The sequence below is a fragment of the Mangifera indica genome, chromosome 2, assembly GCF_011075055.1.
Source record: "Mangifera indica cultivar Alphonso chromosome 2, CATAS_Mindica_2.1, whole genome shotgun sequence".
Classification (NCBI taxonomy): domain Eukaryota; kingdom Viridiplantae; phylum Streptophyta; class Magnoliopsida; order Sapindales; family Anacardiaceae; genus Mangifera; species Mangifera indica.
Genome location: NC_058138.1, coordinates 20,575,364 through 20,599,514, shown reverse-complemented (window position 1 = coordinate 20,599,514; position 24,151 = coordinate 20,575,364). Strand labels below are relative to the sequence as shown.

The 24,151-nt window shown below is 34.8% G+C and overlaps 2 protein-coding genes across 12 annotated transcripts; both read left to right on the top strand.

The window, feature by feature from the left end:
• The first annotated feature begins 732 nt into the window (after positions 1-732).
• On the top strand, positions 733-4,904 carry LOC123209701 (cysteine synthase-like). 4 transcript variants are annotated; one of them, XM_044627831.1, is made up of 11 exons: positions 733-894; positions 1,432-1,502; positions 1,600-1,709; positions 1,818-1,875; positions 2,112-2,375; positions 2,454-2,591; positions 2,702-2,753; positions 3,204-3,283; positions 4,029-4,088; positions 4,182-4,262; positions 4,565-4,904. In XM_044627831.1, the coding sequence occupies exons 2-11, from the start codon at positions 1,464-1,466 to the stop codon at positions 4,670-4,672; spliced, it is 990 nt and encodes a 329-aa protein (XP_044483766.1). In that variant the 5' UTR covers positions 733-894; positions 1,432-1,463; the 3' UTR covers positions 4,673-4,904. The 4 variants fall into 4 exon arrangements, with proteins under 4 accessions (XP_044483766.1, XP_044483764.1, XP_044483765.1 ...); XM_044627829.1 differs by having other exon boundaries at positions 1,348-1,502; XM_044627830.1 differs by having other exon boundaries at positions 733-907; positions 1,445-1,502.
• A 645-nt stretch (positions 4,905-5,549) lies between these two features.
• Positions 5,550-24,017, top strand: LOC123203590 (protein MON2 homolog). Of its 8 annotated transcripts, XM_044620054.1 has the most exons (45): positions 5,550-5,764; positions 5,957-6,142; positions 6,377-6,466; positions 7,248-7,321; positions 7,446-7,601; positions 7,807-7,927; positions 8,388-8,443; positions 9,350-9,404; positions 9,505-9,561; positions 9,659-9,760; positions 11,116-11,196; positions 11,346-11,398; positions 12,417-12,492; positions 13,469-13,532; positions 13,811-13,959; positions 14,062-14,189; positions 14,288-14,345; positions 14,620-14,717; positions 14,861-14,948; positions 15,068-15,133; positions 15,210-15,269; positions 15,461-15,541; positions 15,847-16,033; positions 16,196-16,239; positions 16,322-16,447; positions 16,533-16,664; positions 16,754-16,806; positions 16,927-16,975; positions 17,106-17,164; positions 17,893-18,032; positions 18,130-18,311; positions 18,587-18,715; positions 18,796-18,881; positions 19,079-19,194; positions 19,305-19,417; positions 19,607-19,730; positions 19,978-20,099; positions 20,723-20,909; positions 20,998-21,030; positions 21,103-21,223; positions 21,713-22,037; positions 22,127-22,266; positions 22,570-22,694; positions 22,804-23,008; positions 23,638-24,017. In XM_044620054.1, the coding sequence occupies exons 1-45, from the start codon at positions 5,660-5,662 to the stop codon at positions 23,744-23,746; spliced, it is 4,911 nt and encodes a 1,636-aa protein (XP_044475989.1). In that variant the 5' UTR covers positions 5,550-5,659; the 3' UTR covers positions 23,747-24,017. The 8 variants fall into 8 exon arrangements, 7 of the variants coding, with proteins under 7 accessions (XP_044475989.1, XP_044475982.1, XP_044475978.1 ...); XM_044620047.1 differs by having other exon boundaries at positions 12,417-12,486; positions 14,864-14,948; positions 20,998-21,223; XM_044620043.1 differs by having other exon boundaries at positions 12,417-12,486; positions 20,998-21,223.
• Positions 24,018-24,151: the final 134 nt, after the last annotated feature.

Here is a 24,151-nt window from a genome sequence, read left to right as displayed (position 1 = left end):
AGCCTACTCATTCGACTGATCTACCATCTCCAACTACAGAGGACGACGAAGGATGACCCTTCGTAGCCTAGATCTGGACGACGAAACATCGTCCAATCTAGAAGAACAGACGAAGGATGATGCTTCGTTGTCCTTCGTCGTCGCGTCTGGACAATGCAACGAGCGACCAAGGACGACGAAGCGTCGTCCTTCGTCATCTGGGTGGAGCGACGAGGAGATGAAAATCTCTTCTTCGCATCACCGTCATCGCACCAGGAGAAGAAGGAGGCCGGTGACGACGCCGAAGAAGACGTCAGGAGATGAAGTTGAAGAATGGGGGTGAAACCGCTAGTTTTGAAAGTTATGGGGGGCGGTTGCATTTTGAAAAATATAGAAACCCTAGATTTGGGGGTGAAAATGTTAGTTTTAAAGTTTAAAAACTTTAGATAAGGTGAAATGTTAGTTTCTAAAACCTAAGGGGGGTGAATGAAAACTCTCACAATAATTTTGTGATGAATTTGACAGATTAAATTGAGAGGTATTTTTGTCATTTCATCTAATAAAATTTTACCCTTATGCAAACATATATCATCCATATTAACGGCTCATGGGTAGAAAAAGTAGAGTTTCATCTATCATGGGTGACATTTTGAAAGCGCATCAAAAGTTGGGGGTGAAATAGTGTTTCTCCCTTTCTAACGTTATCCGAAGTTTCAGTCAACGAGAAGATTTAAATACTAAAGTCCAGAATATTAATGACCGCCTTTGAAAAGAAACAGAGATGGAGAAAATAATTCATTAATCGTTACCACTCCCGAGGTCAGATGATATCCACTATGGACTTGTACTTGTGTCCTGAGAAGAATTTCCTTTGACCAAACTCTCTTTCATTTTTAGACTCGATTAGTTCACCGGGTAAGCTGCAATTGTAAGCATTCTTCTTGTAAAGGGGTGTTGGTGTTTGATATTTCTTTTATTTTTTGGCCAAACTTTGTTTATTTGCATTGTTTCTTGTTCTGGGTAGTTGACCATTTTTGGGTACTGTATTTCTGGTATGATATGGTTTGCCACTTGATAATTTGCTTAAAATCCTGTATATCCTTATTGTTTCCACTACTTGCGGGTTGAAAATAATGATGGGTATTGGAATGTTAACCTTAGCTTTATTTCTATGATTCTGAATCATACACACAAGTCTTTTGGAAACCATCAGTTGTGAGAGGTTTTGTTTCTCTGACTTGGTTATTGTTATGAATTCCGCATTATTTGAGTGATTCCTTTATTGGGGATCTTCTAAAGATTATTCGGTATTTTTCCTTAATAACTTTCCTGTGGACTTACTGAATTGATTCCTTTTGTAAGGTGTAGACAAGAGTTGTGTCATAATCCATTTTTGGAAGTCTTGATGTTTAGACAGTACCGAACTCTGCCCAAATAAATTTTATACTGTACCGATGTTTTGTAGTGTTTGATAAAGTAGCTTCATGGAGAACAAGTGCGCTATCAAGAAAGATGTTACTGAGGTAATTCCTCTGCACAATAGCTTTAGTTTCCATGGTGTGTTTTATCCTTTGTTACAGTAATCTTGTTTCTGATGTGGGTGTGAATGGGCTTGTTCAGTTGATAGGCAATACACCAATGGTATATCTCAACAATGTTGTCGATGGTTGTGTAGCCCGTATTGCTGCCAAGCTTGAGACAATGGAACCCTGTGCTAGTGTCAAAGATAGGTATTTAAGTTATTTCCATTTCTGTGACTTAGTTTATTGAAATTTTTGTCATACCAACGAGCAAATCAATACATGAACTTCATTTGGTTTTCAATGTTTGGCATAAAGGATTGCATTTAGTATGATCAAAGATGCAGAGGACAAGGGCTTAATTATGCCAGGAAAGGTATGCTGTGAAATACTCCATTGTTAATTATAATCATTTTCAGCCAACTGTGTGAATGAATTTCATGCCACTGCTTAAACTTATGCACAGTTACATTATTTGTTTAGCATCATTGGCTCAAACTTTTTTTTCTCTGATGTTATATCACTTTTGGTTAAACCTCAGTGAAACCTTAGTGGCATAAACATAATAGTGCTGTTTATATCTGAACTAACCAATTTCCATTGTGGATGAAGACTGTCCTCATAGAGATTACCAGTGGTAACACTGGCATCGGATTGGCCTCCATTGCAGCAGCAAGAGGCTACAAAATAATCATTATAATGCCTTCAACGTACAGTATTGAGAGAAGAATTGTCCTGCGAGCTTTTGGAGCTGAGATACATCTTGTTAATCCAACAATAGGCTTTGAGGGGATTTTGAAAAAAGCTGATGAGATACTAGATAACACACCAAATGGTTATATGCTTCGGCAATTTGAAAATCCTGCCAATCCTAAGGTAGTATTATTTTTTGTTAAAAATTGTAGGTTTCTATTTCACAAGGACTTCTGAATGCATTCATCATCATTTGTGCAGATTCATTATGAAACCACTGGACCAGAGATATGGAAAGACTCGGGAGAGAAAGTTGATGCCCTTATTGCAGGGATAGGGACCGGTGGTACAATATCTGGTGCTGGGCAATTCCTGAAAGAAAAGAACCCAAATATTAAGGTTTTCTTGAGGAAATCATTTGAAGCCCTGTGTGCGTCTGTACAAGATAGCAAGTGAAAAAATGTTTGATTATTTTGTGCTAATCGTATGCTTTCATTATTCATGTTTAGGTTTATGGAGTAGAACCATCTGAAAACGCAATCTTGAGTGGAGGACCACTAGGTGAATTAACTTTATTTGTTTGTTCTCATGTCTAGTTTCCCTCTTCTCTTCTGCACTGGTAGATGATGGTGCTTCATATTTGCAGAAGTGGACTGTTGCATTCTTGCTCATTTGTTGGATTTATATTTTATGTGGTTTTGAAGATATTGAATTAGCACATTGTGCGTGTGCTCGACTTTTGGTCTTCATTGGTTTGAATATTATTTCTCTTGGAATATCAAGTGGTAAACATTGTACCTTCAAAGGTTGACATGTCACTGGGCTCCAACTGTAACATGCTAGAACTTGTGCAACAAATGGGTCACACATTAACTGCAAAAACAAGAGGCCTAGCTCTTGTGTCTTAAATTTCAAAACAACTCTTATTGCCTTTGATCTACACGTTTCTGAGTGGAGCAATATTCTTATAATAATTTCCTAATGGTCTACATTGTGTGTTGTATGTCATAGGCAAGCATCTGATCCAGGGTATAGGTGCTGGTATCATCCCTGATACTTTGGATGTCAACATACTTGATGAAGTTATAACTGTAAGTCTTTAACTAAATTGTAGGTTATTTGCTTTGGCACGTAAAAGTTTCTCTGCTGGTGCTAAGTTTATGTTCTTTTTATTTTTTTGAGAGAGAAAACACCTTCATTTAGATTCCATCATACGTGAAAAGTAATTATAAAGGTCTCTACTCTCCAGTTTCTTGTGACTGAAAAATGGCAGGATTTAGATAAAGAAGTAGATTCTGGGTATGAAGGTGGCAGAAATTGGGTTGGGATTTTGAGGGCTCATTTTGTTTAAGTTTTGAAAAATGGTCTTGTATAATTTATCTCACTTTCAGTTATTTTTAGTTTCATAGCCTATATAGATCCTACAAAATATTCAAGATGGTTTTATGGATTTGTTTTTAACTTTTTGGCTCTTGGTATAGACTGTTCTGAGTATGATTCATGAAAAATGAGCAATTGTTGGTGTTTTTGAAAATACCTGTTTTTCTGATAGCAAAGGATGAGGACTTTTTAAAAGAATAAAGACTGATGGTTGTGCTTTCTTGATACATTATTAAGAAAAAATCAAGTCCTCTTGTGATGAAACACTTGGAATAATAGAACAGAATAAGCAGTCTGGAATATATCTTTTTCTAATTCTTATAAACATAAAATGTTAATTTACAGATGCTACTTTGTTTCTGTGGCAATACCTATAATTTTATCTAATGTAACCACAACTGCAGGGTAGATATATTCTATTCCATTGACTTTTATTGTTGCTGTTCTACTTTTTAGGTATCAAGTGAGGAAGCTATTGAAACAGCTAAGCTGATTGCTCAGAAAGAAGGTTTACTGGTATATTCCAATTTTAAGATTGCTTTAAGTTATGAAACTGTTTTGCGGGTCGTCTCATTTTTATGCTGACAGTGATATCTTTCTTTGGTGCAGGTTGGGATATCATCCGGTGCTGCAGCAGCTGTTGCTATTCGGTTGGCAAAGAGGCCTGAAAATGCTGGGAAGCTCTTTGTTGTAAGTTTATGCATCCTCGCTGATATAAGCCAACATATGGTATATCAGATTTAGTAATATGTTGCTTAGTTAAAACTGAAGTTCAGAATCCCTTCAACATGGTTAAACTGACCACTCGGACATACTGCACACTTAAATGCACTGTCATTTTACATTTAATCCCTCCCGTGAAACTAAAAACGGAAGCAAAATTACATTGAGTCCTTTTTGGGTTTGTGCTAATGGCAAAAATGCATTGCTTAGTTCATAATCTGTACTAATGAAACTGCATAATCTTGCCATTTCTTTGGCTATCTGTGCAGGTTGTTTTCCCCAGTGCTGGAGAGCGTTATCTATCTACAGTGCTGTTTGACTCCGTTAGGCATGAAGCAGAATCAATCACCATTGACCGAGATGCTACTCAAGTGTAGAAGCTACTGCTTACCCTTCGATCTCCGCTGCCTGAAACAAGGACAATCTTTGTGTTGTGACCTAGAACAAACACGTTGATACAAAATAAGATTGGATCTATTAGAGGTCTACAAATTGTTTCTGCAACTTTTGTCGCGGCTGGCACTGTCCATAATAAAGGTGGACGCTGCTGGCTTTTGTATCAATCCACGGTATTTGTCAGCATTGTTCTAATAGAAATCTATTTTGGTAGCCTGGAAGCTAAGCATTCTCCTTTTCCTTCAAAATTTCCCTCACCCTGTTTGGTATTGGTAAAATTATAAATACTTCCTAATTGGTTGATTCTAAGGGACTCGGCCGAATGGAAAGTTTGTGTCTGATTCGGCCAAATGGCTAGTGTCAGCCTCACTCTTCTCATTATTCTTGCTAGTAATAATAAAAATTACTTCTACTCGCCAACAATAAGTCATCATAATCCTTTAATTTTCCACATTCTAATTTAAAAGTTAATCTAAATAATTAATATTAATCACTCATTTATATAAATATCATATCTACCAGCAAGATGAGTATATTCAAGGGTATTTTGGTAATAAGAATAATTAACCGAGGTGTATTTAGGATAGTATGTCTACCAGCAAAAGCAGTAAAATGGTATCAAATTTTTTATTTAAAAAAATATTATCATAATTAAAATTTATTTTTAAAAAATATTTAAATAGAGTTTTGGAAAAGATTTAGAAGGGTTAAAATTTAAGAAGAAAATTGTATTGCCATTGAAATAAAAGAAGCCCAACTCAAAATATTGGGCTGCAAGCCCATAACCCATGAGCCCACCCATCAATGCCCTCGTCTCTCATTTCACACATGTTGTTGCATGTCACGTGCCCCTCGCATCCTCCCATCTCCCAGCGGATCTCCTTCCTCTCCCTCGCGCGCTCGGCCCAATATCCAACTCGACATTTCTCTCTCCCTCACCTAGATCTGAGAGGGCTTCAACTTCAGCCATGGCTTTGATGGCCGTTCTGGAATCTGATCTTCGCGCTCTCTCTGCCGAAGCTCGCCGTCGCTATCCAGCCGTCAAGGACGGTGCAGAACACGCTATATTAAAGGTCTCAATTCACTTTTTTCTTTTTAAATTTCACTGAATTGCCCACTTTTGTTTCACCTGAATACATTTACGTGACTAAGTTGGCTGATTTTAGATTTACTTTTTAAATGGAATGAAATTTCGGTGGTGGTGTAATTTAAATGTCAATGTGACGTTGTATGGTGTGTTTCTCGTGGTTTATATAACATTGCAGCTTCGATCAGTGTCGAGTCCAAGTGAGCTAGCGCAGAATGAAGATATACTGCGGATTTTCTTAATGGCTTGTGAAGTTAGATCTGTGAAACTTAGTGTTATTGGACTTTCTTGTATACAAAAACTTATATCTCATGATGCGGTTTCTCAGTCCGCTCTAAAGGAGATCTTGTCTACGTTAAAAAATGTAAGTTTCTTACTTTTTTTTTCTGTATGTTATATAATTTATGCTAAGTTTTGAGTTTAATTAGAGATTTCCAGCCTTTACGCTCTAATGTAATATACTCTTTCCATCTATATAAAATTTTGTCCCGTTTCTTATAGAATAAGTCGTGCTTGCATCTCTGTCATGACAATTTTATTACTTATTGAAGTTTAGGCAGCTGCTCTCTAAATCTTACATGTAATCTCTTCCTTGCAGCATGCTGACATGGCAGATGAGAGTGTTCAACTGAAGACTTTGCAGACAATATTGATAATATTTCAATCACGTTTACTTCCTGAAGATGAGGTATCTATTGATCATAATTTTATTTTCCTTTTGTGTAAATTTTCTGCTAAATGTTTTGCTGTTATAGTAGCCTATGAGAAGATTGGAGTTAAGGTTATTAAAACTAAGTGCAGAAAGTGCTAGCTACTTGGAATGTCTTGCAGCATATTTGATTTATTTGTGATTGTTAGCCATATGGTTAAACTAGAGTTCTCGAATCTCAAATCGATTTGTGGATCATGGGAAAGATTTTGAGCAACACAAAGGTGGCAGTTTACTGGCAAGATGATTTATGATGAATATCCTGGAAGTAGAAAGTAGCTAGATATATAGCATAATTTATTCATTATTAAAAAATAAAGAAAGAAAGGATGGTTGAGGCTTGTAGCATTTAGACTTGTAGAATCTTGTATAATTTTTTTGGCATTTCCTGGCATCTAAAACCATGTCATTCACATTAGTTACATAGCCAATTTGATTTGGCAAATGCTGCACTAAGGTGGCAGATGGCATTTCCTCTATTGTCTACGAGATGAACCTGGGATGACAGTCTTCCCAATCTAGTTGTGAGGGCATTATATAATGGGAAAGAGTAGCTCAACATTGTTAACATTTAAAAATTCCTTGTTTGTTCCTTTTCATGAGCATCCAATGAGATGTTGCTTTGCTAGGTGCATATCTGCCCTAAATAATTGAAGCATACTGATTACGCAATTACATTTCCTGTTCCATCTTGCTTTGGAATTTACTTCTTGTTTCAAGTTTTGTTGACTTGTTCTGTTTCCCATTCTATTAATCTTAGGACAATATGGCTCAAGCGCTTGGTATCTGTCTCCAGCTTCTTGAAAACAGCAGATCTTCTGACAGTGTGCGGAAGTAAGTTAAATTCTTGGATTACTGTGTACTTAATTGACTGTTTCTTTTAATATTGCATATTATATCATCTTTGGCATCTTTATAGAGATTTACCTTACTCTAACCTCTTTCACAATTATTCCAGTACTGCTGCAGCTACCTTCAGACAAGCAGTAGCCTTGATTTTTGATCATGTGGTTCAAGTTGAGTCTCTTCCTGTGGGGAAGTTTGGTTTTGGAGGTCATCTCTCTCGAACTAGTTCAGTTACTGGCGATGTTAATCGCAGTATGAATCATTCAGAGTATGATTTTTCTGAGTCTATCCTTCAACTTTTGTGCATTTGTGTGTCTCGATATTTCAGATTTTTAATATGTGCCTGCCTATATTTAACAGACTTTTGTGCATGACTATATTAGTATAATATTTTACTATATGTTTAAAATTTATAGTTTGCCTCAATGATATGCAATCAAGTACATCCATTTATCTTACTTAAGCTTAAACAGGTCATTGGATCATGAATGTACTTCTGGGGGGTCATCATTGATGAGGGAGCCCCTGACAAATGCTGGAAAGATTGGGCTTCGATTGCTTGAAGACCTGACAGCTCTTGCTGCAGGTGGATCTGTATGTTCTAAATTGAAACTATTAAATGATTTTATCTGGATATTAGTTTTTATTTCATTTTCATGGATAATTTTGAGTTGTTTACGCATGCTTGGTTTGTAATGAGAAAACAATTTAAAGAGTCTAAGATACAATTCAAAAAAATTTGGTTGTATCTTAATAATTTTAATATTTGAAAATGTGTTTGATATATGTTTCAAAATCCATTTTTTGGGTTAAAAGCTACAAAAACTGAGAATGACTTTTTTGTTTTCTGATTTTAACATTAGTTTCTAGGATTGTATGTGAAAATTGTTTTAATAAATATTCTGCCCCATTTCAATCAAACACATATTCATATGATTTCTTGTATCTCTTGTTACTGGAAACAAAAAACTCTATTTAACTTCTATACCAAACAAGCCCATGGTTTTCCCTTCTATTTCTTTTTGACCAATAATATGTTGCTTTTACCTTACAGGCAACTTGGTTACGTGTCAATTCTCTTCAACGGACATTTGTGCTGGATATACTTGAGTGAGAAATCCTTTTATCCTTTAAATTTTACTCTAAATTTACTTGTCCTTTGCCTATGGAAGAGATTGTGACAGAAATTCGGGAAGGAGTTTCAAGAATTGTCTTTTTTCTTTTATAATCTTAAATGGGAAGGAGTACTTATTAATTTGTGTAGACATGATTTTTGTTATTGAGGTGCTGGTTCAAATGGGAGTTCTAAATGGCTCTTGAATGTCTTTGGATTGGGCACTTAGCCCCTTAAGTTTCTGATAGTTGTCTCCTAGCCCATTTAGGTAAACATCATTTCATTTTTATGATTAATAGAAATTCTATAGTTTCTTATAATAATGATTTCAAAAATAGGACACTTGCCAGAAAAATGGCTATGGGGAAACTAAAGAGGTATAATCATCATAAAATCATGTTTCCTTAACTAATTTTTCTTGCATATTTTGTTTGCTTCTTTCTTTATCTTCTTTAATTCAATTTTTTGATATGAGACTAAAGATGTTGCATTAGTCATGATCCAAAGAAGAAGATGCAAGTATGGACTGGCATACCACATTGAAGAAAAATTTATGAGGAAGACCATTTACCCATACAAAGAAAGGCCAAAAAAACCTGTGATACTTGCAATAGATATAAAATCCTCCCCGATTAAAATTTAAAAAAAATTGCCCAAAACTCCTTCCCATTATGAAAGGCTTTATAGACTTGTAGGTTTGGATACACTTTTATTTTTGAATTAAATTAGCTGTAGCTACTTTATCTCACAACACAGACTATCTGGGTGATTGTGTTTTGTTATTAATGCCATAACAGGAGAAATTCAAGGATTACATTTGTTCTTTTTACGTTTTCTGCTGCCTAATTCAAATATGGTGTTCAAGGAATATATACATATTTCTCAATGCTTGCATTTGGCAGGTTCATTCTCTCGAGTTATGTGTTTGTTTTCAGAATGTTAGTCTCCTACGAACAGGTGATTGCATATATTTGTGACTATGTCTGTTCTTTTACATTTTGTATAAGCAAGCTAGCAAAACTTTTATAGTTGTAAAGTTTCTGTGGAAATTCAACAGGTTCTACGTCACCAGATTTGTTCTCTTATAATGACTTCACTGAGGACCAATGCTGAGGTAACTTATTGATTAATGTGTAATGCAGATTACCTCTAAAACTCATTGGGTTTTATATGTGCATTCTACAAGCTATGTTGTATTTAATTTTCTTTAGATTGAAGGGGAAGCAGGGGAGCCTTATTTTCGACGCCTGGTCTTGCGGTCAGTTGCTCATATTATCAGGCTTTACAGTTCATCACTTATTACTGAATGTGAGGTATGTTTACTTGTCTTTGTACTTTCACCCTTGAATTGACATTTGATGCGGTATTAGACAAAAAAAAAAAAAAAAATACAAATGCATTACTTGAAATACTTCTGAATTTATTATTTTGGTTTTGTCATTTAGTCCTTAAGCTTGAAAGTTGTTTGCTTCATTAAAGATTCTAGAAATTGTATTATTTCTCTAAATTATTGAAAATGGTGTTTTTTTATTTTTCTGTAAATTATTGTAAATGATATTGTTTTTCTATGTGATCTTGTTTTTTCCATCGATGCTATATCATAGCTCATTCTCTAGCATCCTTTTTTCTTTATATATATATGTATTTAGAAACTTGATAAATAACATTATTTTGTTTATATTCTTGCTGACATTGTCTGGTTTGAGTGTGGGCTTTTTTCTAACATGTTTCTTTTCTTTCCCGCCCCTTCAAAGGAGAAGAAGGTCATGATGTGAATTCAGACTGACTTTACCTGTCTTTTAAGTTGCATTGTGGCCCCTACTTAACTAAAATTGCTTGAATTTTTATGCTACATTTCTAGATGTTTCTTAATTGAGAAAGCTTTTGCCATAGATTTATCTCCAACATGGACACTTATATGAAAATGTGGTGGTCTATGCTTTATGCATTCTCTACTGACATGATTTATGAACTTTGTTAAGGGCTCTAATTAACATTGGGACATAAAGGAAATTAGATGGCATGCTCTGGCATCTGTGTGATGTGACCTAGTTAATTTTTTTGGCCTGTTTCTGTGGAGACAATGAAAGATTCAGGAGGTTTGGAAAGAGAGGGCTTTGTTGTTCCAAAAAAATGAACATGAACATTCTTTGTGCTGGTTTTTTTTTTGTCCTCATAGTTAGAGTATGGTTCTTCTCCTCTTTTACATTGTCCAACAATTAGGGGATATTGATAGAAATTTCCTCCACTGCTGAGCAGATTATGATCTTAGTATACTGTTTTCTGTAGAATATGGTGAAAAGCAGTAAAACAAGATAGCATCTGCAGAAGGAGATAATTGCAACAAGGAAAATTGGTTGTTTTATGTTATATGCATGCATGTATACATACTACTCTTTTGAACAATAGTTCTGCCTCCAAATTTGCTAAACTTCAGAATCAAATATAATGGGTAGCTTATATCTATATAATGTGGCATTTGCTTTGTCTATTGACAAGTTTCTGATACTATATTATAGAGCCACATTTATTGTTCATTATTGATTTTAAATCTTACAGTTTTGGATCAGGATATAATTTTGGGACTTTTATCCCTGTTCTGTTCGATGTAATGCTGCTTCATGTGTTAGTCCATTACTAATTCAACAACGGTCATTTTCTTATGCAGGTTTTCCTTAGTATGTTAGTGAAGGTCACTTCTCTTGATCTGCCGTTGTGGCATCGCATTCTAGTTCTTGAGATCTTAAGGGTAATCTGAATAATTTAATTGCTGCTATCTTAACTGTTCTTCATTATTGTTCATAGATAACTAGTAGTGATTATTTAGTAGCTTCCCTAGAAATATCAGTTCTAGTTTCCAATTTTTTATGTGAAATTAGAGTCAGTGGAACTTTTCAGGGATTTTGTGTGGAGGCACGAACATTGCGGATTCTTTTTCAGAACTTTGATATGTAAGCTTGCCTGGCTCTGGAATGCACCTTTACTTTTTTACCATATGTTGCAGATTTTCTTGTAAAGTTTTCCCTCTCTCTTAGGCAAACAACTTTGTGCTTCATTACATTAGAGGAACAAAATGAAAAAGAAATTTTGAGTATTTACCAATTACAACATCGTCTAACCAGCTTATGGACATTTACTCTTTTTGTTAGGACAATTCTGCTTCAAACAGTTATTTGATTCGGGTGATATAAAAGGGTAGAAAGTTTTAGCCTTAGAAATAAGTTATTTCACAAACTTGTAAATAGTTTCTGCATTACTAGAGAAATACCTGAGCTGATGTAGCATGGTCAGCAGCATAAGAACTAAAGCTTGTTGAGTGGTAGTCTGGATTTTCTAATCCTTATACTCTTTCCCAGACCTGCTTATTTTACAGTCATCTTAACAGTTCAGCTCCAAGTATCTTCTCTGAAAGGCCATCTAAATTTAACTTAAAGAAAACTGAAATTATTAAGGGTTGCAATGGCATCAGGTTTAGACTGTCCTTGTGGAAGAGATAGAAATTCGTTTTTGCTTTAATTGTTACCCAAACAAGGTTAAATTAAGAAGCTTCAGAAGCAACTTGAACTTATAGAAATCTGGATATGACTTCTTAAGAGCTACATAGTGTGTCAAGACTTAAAAAATTTGAATTTAGATAGTATAGTAAAAAATACATCTGAGACAAGGTAAAGTTACTTTTAAATTATGAATTGGAGGATTTTGATGATGTGAATGCACCATATACTTAATATTATAGAGGATATGATGGGTGATCTGTATTTTCTTATCACCTAAATTTATGGTTATATATATAAAATTATGTTGCACTCAGACTTGAAGAGTTTGGTTTTATTTGTTATTTCATTGCTGCTGCAGTTTTCTAATCCCCTGATCAAATCTGGCTTTGATTAAATTCTTCATTCTTAAATGAAGTTAACTTTTGTGATGTAGTTATCAGATGTTTAAAAATGTTTTCCATCTACCTTGTAGGCATCCCAAGAACACAAATGTTGTGGAGGGTATGGTCAAAGCTCTTGCTCGAGTTGTTTCAAGTGTACAGGTTGAAGTTATGTTTCTGCTTATATTCATTTCTTCTAGTCTTATTGTTTTTTGTTTGTTTGCTTTGGCAAAGGTTGATATAGATTTAGCAGTGTGTGTTTGTGCTTCACACATCCTTAACTTAGTAATGGGTCATAATTTATAGTCCTTTTGTAGAGGCACTATATTATTGCGTGTTTTACAGTTTCTTCATTTTAAAAATATGATCAGCATTTTAGTGTTTAAAATTTCATTGTTGTTCTAACCTGTATCCAAAAGTTCAGAGCTTGATGACATATTTATGATGTTGTTGGTTGTGATATTGTATTTTCCAATATGACATGTCCTTTCTTCTTAATAGGTTTTGGTGTTCTTGTTCCTCTCTGAAAACACTTTCTAGACTGCCAGTCTTGGTGGATTCTGATCTTTTAGGATCTTGTTCCTTGTATGCTAGCTGTTAGTGTTTTCCTTGTTTGAAGATTTAGTGCTCCATGTGGTCCTAAGATGCCTCTTTCATCAGGTTTTATTTTTATTTATTGTGTAAGGTTTGTCTTTCTGTTTTCCTTTTAGATCATATATTGCATGATGGTTAGACTTCAGGGGGCAGAGACAACTATTCCCTTTGGAAAAATTAAAAAAGGAAAAAGTGAAACTATGTTGGTAGAGAGAATTTTTCATCTCTTGGATGAGTAGTTAGTTGTAATTTTATAATTTGTGAACAAACGTTTTGCACTTGAGCAACTGCTGCTCAACAAAACATTATTTTTTTGTGAAGATTGAAAATTGCAACCAAATAAATACATTTGAGTGTCATTTTATTTCCCTGTCTGATCTAGTGTTAAATTCATCTGCTGTTTCCTGTATATTTGTCTTCTTTTCTTACCCTAAAGTTTGTTGATTCGATTTGAAGATGTCTAGTCTTCTTTATATTTCTAAAACTTCTGACATCTTTTATTATTGTACATTCTTTTTTTCTTATGAAATAAAAATGTTCAATTTATCAGTTTCAAGAGACCAGTGAGGAGAGCCTGGCAGCTGTTGCTGGGATGTTTAGTAGCAAAGCCAAAGGTAATTTTTTCATGAATTTTCTGGACTTAGTTTATAACTGCAGGTCTTTTTATTATTTTACTTTCACTAGTCTGTTACCTTTATTAATTGTCCATGAATAGGACACAGAAATTATTTTAGAAAAAAAAGAGAAAAAAACTAAATCTGCAGGATATTGTACCATGGAATCTTCTTCTTTTTTGTATTGTAATGCACAAATTGTCAACCATTTCCATATTTTTTGGAGTCGAACTCAATTCTTGATGACCATAGAAATTTACACCATGTTATTCCTTCAGGGATTGAGTGGAGCCTTGATAATGATGCATCCAATGCTGCGGTCTTGGTTGCTAGTGAGGCCCATGCAATAACTTTAGCAATTGAAGGTTTGTTGGGTGTCGTCTTCACTGTAGCTACATTGACAGATGAAGCAGTTGATGCAGGGGAGGTATATGCATACTCTTCCTTTCTTTAATTCTTTAGTTAAAATATCATATTTTAGTGTGCTTTTAGTCAAATCTCTTTGGGCTTTTTTTTTTGTTTGGTGCAGCTTGAATCCCCTAGATGTGATTATGATCCTATGCCTAACTGCACTGGAAAGACTGCAGTTCTTTGCATCTCAATGGTTGATTCTTTGTGGTTGACCATACTAGATGCTTTATCTCTTATTTTGTCAAGGTTTGTAGAGTTTTTTTTTTCATGTGATGTTGTACTTGCTTGCTCACACACCTGCACACATACATAAAATTCTATCTGACCTGGAGTCAACTTGGTAGGTCACAAGGAGAGGCTATTATACTGGAGATATTAAAGGGATATCAGGCATTCACTCAGGTGACAAAAATCTTGACATTGATTCAGACTATGATAATAACTGCCAATTTTTTTTTTTTTTTTTTGTATTTATATCACCAAACTCAACTCAATGGAAATTAATATCCCGACTGATATGGATATTTTTATTTGGCTGTTAAAAGTAAATTATTTATTTTCTTCATGTTGTGGATAATGACTACTGATTTTGCAATTTTAGCTTTGTTTTTTATATGCTACTGAATGCTTTGAATACCTTTTATGGCTGATGATTGTTTCTATAACTTTTCGATAGGCATGTGGGGTTCTCCATGCTGTAGAACCTTTAAACTCATACTTGGCTTCCCTTTGCAAATTTACTATCAGTTTTTCCAATGAAGCAGACAGAAGAAGGTATTATGCTAAACAACGCCCTGTGAAAACATGTTGTGGAAGTTTTCTATTTCTCTAAGAATTTGTTTCCTTCCTGGGTTATTGAAATTTAAAAATTTATAGCTTTAAATATGCTGAATTCTGGCTTAAACTTGAGATTTCAGTAGTTTGTCGCAATCTCCTGGGCCAAAACGATCTGAGGCATTGGTAGATCAGAAGGATAACATTGTCCTTACTCCCAAAAATGTGCAGGTATTAGTTTGGTGTTCTAATCATATCCTGCTATTTTTTTACATATTGGAATGGATTTATTCTGGATGTATGCTGTCTAACTATTAAGATGTGTAATTCTGATTATTATTGCAAATCAGGCCTTAAGGACTCTCTTTAATATTGCTCATCGATTGCACAATGTATTGGGTCCATCTTGGGTTTTGGTATGTTTGTCTACTCTTAATAATTTTCTCAGAAGTAGACCAAGTACAGCACTTACAATATTGCAAATAAACATAGGTATTGGAAACATTGGCTGCTCTGGACCGAGCTATCCATTCTCCACATGCCACCACACAGGTAATTTCTAGAAACAGCTTCCCAAAAGAATGTTATGTGGATTGGATTAGATCTATCCTTACTAGAATGATTACTCCCTTGTAAAGATTGTATGCATGTTATTTGCAAACATACAATTGAGGAAACTGGACTGGCTTTTTATAGTATTGTCATAAAAGTCTACATATTTATATATTTTTTTATATCTATAGGAAGTCTCCACAGTGAAGCTTACACGGGAATCATCTGGCCATTACAGCGACTTCAATATTCTCTCTTCTTTGAATTCTCAGGTAGTCAAAGCAGTTTTACTATTGTTTAGTATCAAACAATAGTAGTTTTTTTATGCTTTTGCAAATCCTTTCAGAACAAAGCTAAATATAATGTCTTCCCTGTGTTGTTGCCTTATGTTAAGAAGGAATTTTTCACTTTAATGTTTTGGAACCCTCTCTCAGAATTAACTTTTCAAAGAATTTGCCAAATGTGTTTTGACAGTATTTGCATGTTTCATGTTCTTTATTTTTTGCTTTAAAATTTGCATGTGTCATACTCCAAGTTGAGCTTAATGTTCTAACCTTAGTGTTGTTGGTCTGTGAAGCTGTTTGAGAGCTCAGCATTGATGCACATATCTGCTGTTAAATCCCTACTCTCTGCACTACGGCAGCTGTCACATCAATGCATGGTTTCAATTTCAAGTAGTTCTGGACCAACGTCAACCCAAAAAATTGGAAGCATCAGCTTTTCAGTGGAAAGAATGATATCTGTCCTTGTCAATAATCTTCACAGTATGTTGTGTGGATGATTGTTTAGAAGTTCATCGAAATATAATTGAAGTTTAGTATTTCTATACGTTATTATATATAGGTTGAGTATAATGTCATATAAGCTCGTTATGGCCCGAGTTAATATTTTCTTGTTTGCTTCATTGTGCAATCCTCCAATTGCAGGGGTAGAGCCTTTGTGGGATGAAGTTGCTGGCCACTTTCTTGAGGTGATCATAATCAATATTTATACCATTATGGAAAATGCCAGTACCTTTTAATTTTCCTTGACATCAGAGTAAAATGATGCAGCTTGCTGATAATTCTAATCAGCATTTACGAAATATAGCACTTGATGCACTAGATCAATCAATATGTGCAGTGTTAGGTTCGGAACAGTTCCAGAATAATGCACCATCTCATGGCCCTTCTAAAGAAGTGAGAACTTTCACATTTTTCATTTTTTGAATGGGAACCCCATATACTTTTGAGAATAGGTGTTGATTCTGCTCTCTCTCTGTAGGTTGAAACTAGGCAGGCAGACTTGAGATCACTTGAGTGTGCTGTTATATCTCCACTAATGGTTCTTTATTTTTCTACTCAAAGCACTGATGTCCGAGCTGGAACCTTGAAAATTCTTCTGCATATTTTGGAGGTAATATGAACTTATTTTATATCAATTTCATTTTTATATCTTGATTCTCAACCTGCACTCACAATATTTCTTCTCCTTTTTCCCTGCAGAGATGTGGAGAAAAATTGCACTATAGTTGGTCAAATATACTTGAAATGTTGAGGTTTGTTGTTCACAAAGTCATATTTTTTTACAGGTTTTTGCTTGCAAGAGTGGGGAGGTTGAGGCATGACTACCCATGGTGTATTTTTCTTAGTCTCCTTATTTCTTTTCTTTCTTTTAGGTCTGTTGCAGATGCATCAGAGAAGGAACTTGTCACCTTGGGATTCCAGGTCAGTAAGACCTTACTGAGATTTTCTCTGGAAATACAGAATTTACCCTTTCTCCTCCTCTATCTTATGGTTACATATATTGGTTGGGTCTGTTTTGTAAATCCAATCTGACCTGACTGTTCTGCTGTAGAGCCTTCGTGTCATCATGAATGATGGTCTTTCCAGCATACCCACAGACTGCCTCCACGTGTAAGACCTCAGATATAACAGCTTTTGAGCACCTATATTATTATGTCTCCTGACATTATGCTTTGTATGTATAATGGATGTACTTTTATGTTTAGATTATGTTTTGTGTGCATCATGGATGTACTTTTTAGTACCCATGCTGTGTGGTTTTTCTTTCTCTAACAATTTGTCTATTGCATACATGTCTCCATTCATTCTTATACCTAATGGGCTTCATTTAGTATAGCTTATAGAAAAGACCTGATGATAATATATAAACTCCAACACATCTGACATGCACATGGTTGAATCTAATTAATGTGCTTATCACATAAATCTAAACAAAAACATCTCTTGCTCCATGTAACAGGGGAATTTGAAAACAATATCTCTTGCTTGCAATTTGGATGCAAAACATACAATTTTCTCAATTTTAAACCATTTGTTTATTTTTTTCATTTTTTGAAGTTTGCTCGTCTGATATAAAGAAAATAAATGCATATTGTGCAGTTTTGTGTCCTATCTAATTTTACCTGAAAAATATAATTTTGCCTAGATGAAACAAATTTGATGTGGGTGATAGCTTATTGTTATACAGTTCAAGATAATGTTAAACTGATACCATCTTGACAACTAACTCTTTTAACAGTGTCCATGATATTCAATAAATCTTAATCATTGCAACATGAACAACTCTGTTCACCGTTTCCCAATGTTACAACATACCAATAATGAGATGACACTTGCAGATGCGTGGATGTTACTGGAGCATACAGTGCTCAAAAGACCGAGTTGAATATAAGTTTGACGGCAGTAGGTCTCTTGTGGACTGCAACAGATTTTATCGCGAAGGGGCTTCTTAGTGGGCCTTGTGAGGAAAAGGAAGCAGGTTAACTTGCCACTTTAAAACTATTAGCTCTTAAACACCTTCACAGTGAACTCTGACGAGTTACAATCAGGTTTAATTCTCTGCAACAACACTGCAGGAAATCTAGATTTACTTTCTACTCCAAAACAAATGGATGGTGAAAAGAGGGAAGAGCAGATATTTAACAGACACAATGAAGTGAATGGCCAAACTCCCCTGATAAGTGTAGTAGACTGCGACAAGTTGCTATTCTCTGTTTTCTCGTTACTTCAGAAGCTTGGTGCTGATGAGAGGCCGGAGGTATGATAGCATTACTAGTAGTAGTTTACTACAACAAGATGATTCTCCTGGACATTTAAATATATAAGACATTGTTGCTTGTTCATAAAATTTTGATCATGTTGTTATTCTTGTTAATTATTATTTCTGAAAATATAATTAGATACAGTCTTAGTAAGTCTTGTGATTGCTTCTGTAGAGAACCATTTTTTATTCTTTATTACTTTTCACCTTATATTTTTGGAGCCCTCCATCAAGCAGGCTACAATAATTGCTGCATATATTCTATGATTCAGGTCAGGAATTCAGCTATCAGAACACTTTTTCAAACTCTAGGAAGTCATGGGCAAAAACTTTCAAAAAGCATGTGGGAGGATTGTCTTTGGAATTATGTCTTTCCTGCATTAGATCGTGCTTCACATATGGTAAAGTAAGCTAATAATATATGCATCAACTGGATTTTTTTGTTGCTTATTTTGATGGGCTTTGAACTGTATACATATAGGCTGCAACCTCTTCAAAAGATGAATGGCAAGGGAAAGAACTTGGGACTCGGGGAGGAAAATCTTTTCACATGCTTATACACCACAGGTGGTTTCTTCTGTCTTTTTTCTTGAAAGGGGGGGCGCAATTGAAAATATCAGATATTCAAGGCGCAATTGAAAATATCAGATATTCAATTTTTCTAGTTTTTTATTTTTCAAAATTGATGTCTGGAATTTTAGTTCCTTTATCTGATTTAATAATTTTATTGTACAAGAATTTTTATTTTCATGATGTGATTTCAGCCGTAACACTGCTCAGAAACAGTGGGATGAGACACTTGTCCTTGTCCTTGGTGGAATAGCACGTTTATTACGGTCTTTCTTTCCTTTTCTTAGAAACTTAAACAACTTCTGGTCAGGTATGCCCTAAATTGAATATCGATATGTCTAAATATTTTTTCTTCCATCAATTATATAATTTGTTTTTCTCATCAATCACCAGTTACATTATTTAATATACTTTGTGCAGGATGGGAATCTTTACTTATTTTTGTGAAAAATAGCATTTTAAATGGTAGTAAAGAAGTTTCTCTTGCGGCAATAAACTGTCTACAGACAACTGTTCTTTCTCATTCTGCCAAAGTAATTTCCACAACTTGCCTTGACTGTTATAATAGCTGATTTTTCTCTGCAGAGTAATATCTGTTTGATCACATGTAGACCAATTAAATTGCTTATTGCGGAAAACTCATTGGATTACCTTTAATCAATACTTAACATGTTTAATACATTAGCTATTTTCTAACTTCAAAAATAATTTTGATGCATCAGGGAAATTTGCCAATGGCTTACCTTAAGTCAGTACTTGGTGTTTATGAGTTTGCTCTTCAGAAGTCACCAAACTGCAGTGATAATACAGCAGCCAAGGTGAAACAGGAGATTTTGCATGGTCTAGGTAATGCTTTATTTCAAGATGGGTCAGTTTAGGAAGTTTTAAGTGGTTTTACATATTAAGCACGGTTATGTTAATGCATGAAACTGTGATGTGGATAGCAATATTCCATACCTGGCATTTTCTAGGTCCTTGGTCAGTCTATGATGTAATTGATGAAACACTGAACAACATTGTTGAGTATAGTACTGCATTTTTTAACCTCTTTCATGGCATAATTATGTTTTTCTGTTTTTGTTTGAACTTCCAGGAGAACTATATTTACAAGCTCAAAGGATGTTTGATGATAACATGTACACACAGTTGCTAGCAATCATTGACTTGGCTGTCAAGCAGACAATGATAACCAATGAAAACTATGAAACTGAATTTGTAAGTTAAAAATCAAACTGCCTTTCTTTTGCCTTTCTAATTTCTTTAAAAAAAAAAAATTAAGTATTCTACATATGGTACCATCCACTGTTTATTTACCTTTTTCTCCAATTACCAACCATTGCTACACTAAATTGAAAATTTTATGCATTATCCATAAAAACAGAGAAAGTATATGACTTTTTTTAATAGTTAGCTTAGTTTATGTCAGGAATACCTAAACGATTTTCAATCTAACATATATATGTGGGCAATGTTTACTGATAAGCATCAACTGACAGCCTCTATTGAGATAGGAGCTGTTGCACATTACCTTATTTTCCTTGGAAATGCTTGATAAGTTTTCATGAGCAATCATTTATGGTCCTTCCATCTTATAATTTTTGAGGTACTGGGATTGTTATGCATCTTAGGCAGAATTATGGAAAAATCACATTTTGTTTGTCCTGTTGACACTGTACTGCAATCATGAAAATTTTTTATAGGAGAAATCAGGATAATGATTATTTTATGGAAATAAAATATGTATTCATCTTCTACTTCCCTTTTTGGGTTAAGGAAATTTGTCTTACAATCTGTTTAGATTAAGTTCATTCGCATAATTTCTGTTTCTTTTTCTCCAGGGAAATGTTCCACCAGTACTACGTACTATACTAGAAATTTTTCCTCTTCTAAGTCCAACTGAGCAACTTTCTTCAATGTGGCTCATCCTTCTTAGAGAGCTTTTGCAATATCTTCCAAAATCAGATTCTTCTTTTCAAAACAAGGAAAATGAGGCAGAGCAACCTGGTACTAGCGACAGTATTCCAGGTATACAAACATCTTTGTATATTTTCAGCCAACTTGTGGTTGTACCTTCAAAAAGTGTGAAGCTTGATATTTTATACTGTTTCTACAGATCATGCGAGGACAAAGTATAATACGCCTAACGGTAATGCTCCAATCTCCCCAAACAATGCTCAAGCTTCATCTAGGAGTTCTGAATTGATTTCAACTGCACCAGAAGGCATTCGAAGTCACTTGTTTGCAGAAAAGCTTATTCCTGTGCTGGTTGATCTTTTCCTACGGGCCCCTGCTGTGGAAAAGTGTATCATATTTCCAGAAATTGTTCAAAGCCTTGGAAGGTACCATTGCAACCATGGTGTCTATTCTATAATCAATTTCTGAGAAGGCATGAAAATACATGCCATATTAGTAGAGTAATTATTTGGGAAAATGCTCAAAATGTAATATTTGGAATGTGATTAAGATGCTGAAAAGAATTGGTTATATTCTGCAGTTCATTTACGGTTAGAATTAACCGACCCCATGGAAGGGGGCACGGGGGTGGGTTGTCTGACATCTTTTAAAAACAGCATGTATTATTCTTTCATGTGGTGGAACATATAGTTATCAGTGGATAGGTTGTGGACGAATGATGTGAACATCTGTCCTTGATAGCAATTACTGCATTGCATATAATGTATTGTGGACGGTTTAGTGTATAAGACTTCGATTTTAGGTAATCAAGGGGAAAAACAGAGTTAAGATGCACTTGATTATCATCAGTGCATTTCTATTTTATGACTTCAAAATTTACACCATTTAGTGACATGGTCAAGCTAATTATCTAGGTGTATGACAACAAGAAGGGACAATCCAGATAGTTCATTTTGGAGATTAGCTGTTGAAGGCTTCAACCGTATTCTTGTGGATGATGTTGGCAAAATTGCTGTCAACCGTGGACAAGACTTAAAAGTTAGTAGACCAGCAAGATTGCGTGTTTGGAAAGAAATTGCTGATGTCTATGAAATATTCTTGGTGGGTCATTGTGGTCGTGCTCTTCCTTCCAATTCTCTCTCTGCTGAGGCTCTTAAGGCTGATGAATCCTTGGAGATGTCCATATTAGACATTCTGGGTGATAAGGTTCTCAAGTCACCAATTGATGCACCTTTTGATGTAAGCCAGTTATTAATCCGACTAAACTAGTGTTTCTTACCCAATAACTATTCGTTTTATTGTTTTTCTAATTGTGTTAATTACTATAGATTCTGCAAAGGCTAGTTTCCACCATAGACCGATGTGCATCACGAACATGCTCTTTGCCTGTTGAGACTGTGGAACTTATGCCTGTCCATTGTAGCAAATTTTCCTTGACATGCTTAGAGAAGTTATTTTCCTTGTGCAGGTAACTTAATTGCATGCTGTGATTTACATATAAATCCTAACATACACCTAGTCCGAACATTTATAATGGTTTACCCAACGACTTCATTATATTGCATGAGTGAAGATAGCATGACCAAGTTTTATTTATTTCTAGGAACCCTGAGTGCAACTACCGCTCGTAATGTTAATCATCTTTCATGCTTTTTGAACGTTTTAATGTGCATACTTCTGTAGTGGATTAGCATCTTTTGTTTTCTACAAACATATGTATACACAATCTGGTTGTTCTGAAGATTTGACTTATTGATGACTCGTTTTTCAGTTTCGACAATGAAGCTAATGATTGGAACTTCACAAGAGCTGAAGTCAGCAAAATTGCAATAATGGTACTAGTGAGTAGATGTGACTACATCTTAAACAAATTTCTAGCTGATGAGAATTACTTGGGTATGTGGTTTTTGTATTCTACAAGTGGATTGTCAATATATTGATGTTATCTTTAAGTTCATTTCGGCTCCAATGATATCATTGCTTACCTCCCTGCCTACTCCTGCAGGAGAACGTCGACTACCAGCAGCAAGGCTTGAAGAAATAATTTTTGTTCTTCAAGAATTGGCTCGCTTAAAAATTCATTTGGATACTGCATCTATACTGCCTTTACATCCCTCGTTGAAAGGTGCTCTGGCAATGGAAGAGAACAAAGACAAACGTCCACATTTGATAGTTCTATTTCCCTCCTTTTGTGAGCTTGTTGTTTCAAGGTTAGTTAATAACTTTTCTGAGAAAAAATTACATTAGATTCTGTTAGTATATAGAATAGAATCTTATATGCAATGTTGTAATGGTTGACATACCATGCGAGTCATTTCTTTAATTGTTTCTGCCTATCCCTGGATGGTTTCTAACTAAAAACATATAACTTTTCAGATTCATATTAGAAGAATAAATGTAATTTTAGTGTGAGTTTAACATCTCTACTGGTTAAAATTTTGTTATCATCCTATGCTTAAGAATGTGGTAATTTGCATTCGAAAAGGGACACTATAGTAAGGCCCCTTAGCGTAAGTATTAAAGAAAGATATATGTTTCTATTAGTACGACCAGGAAAAATTATTTGGCATGTAACTGTTGTAAATCTGAAACAGAAATTACAGGTAGCATATATTATTGAACTAGGTTTCCTAATTATTTTGAAAAGAAGATATTGCTTCCTTTTTTTTCGGTCTTTGAAAAAGAAACAAAGTGGTTTGCCTGATTCAAAATTCACCTATACTTGTTGGACATAATCCTTCGTTACTAGGCAATTTCTCAATAAACACAAATTATGGAAGAAGTGATGTGAGACTATGCTTTCTTGATACATATTTATATTCTGATCCTTGTGAGACAGGGAAGCTGGAGTAAGAGACCTGGTGCAAATTGTGCTTAGACTTGTCAGCAAAGAACTGACACTTGAAAAGATTAGCACAGCTGTTGATGTACAGAAGAATGCTTCTTAACGACATTTTTTACTGAGCTGTATCCTTGGAACTGTTGTTTATAAACGCTTAAGATGAGGAATTTTTCCCGTCCTCCATATTTTGGTGTTCTGTTATTTATTAGTTTGTACATTTTAGGAAAAAATCATCTGTTGTATTCATAAATTTCTTGGGGGTGACAAATTTGTGAATTAGAGTGTGTGCCAATTTTGATTCTTCTAATGCCACACTTGGTGTAAAAACATGTAGAAAATTGCCGTTGATTTGCAATGAAAGATATTGTTGACATTTACTTTTGAATATTTCATAGACATTTATGAACTGGATAAACGAGTTTGAAGTTCTAATTGACTGCTTCATTGAAGTATGAGTTCTGGTTCTGCCAAAGCTCTTCCTAAATGTACTTGTTGAATTGTTTATAAATGT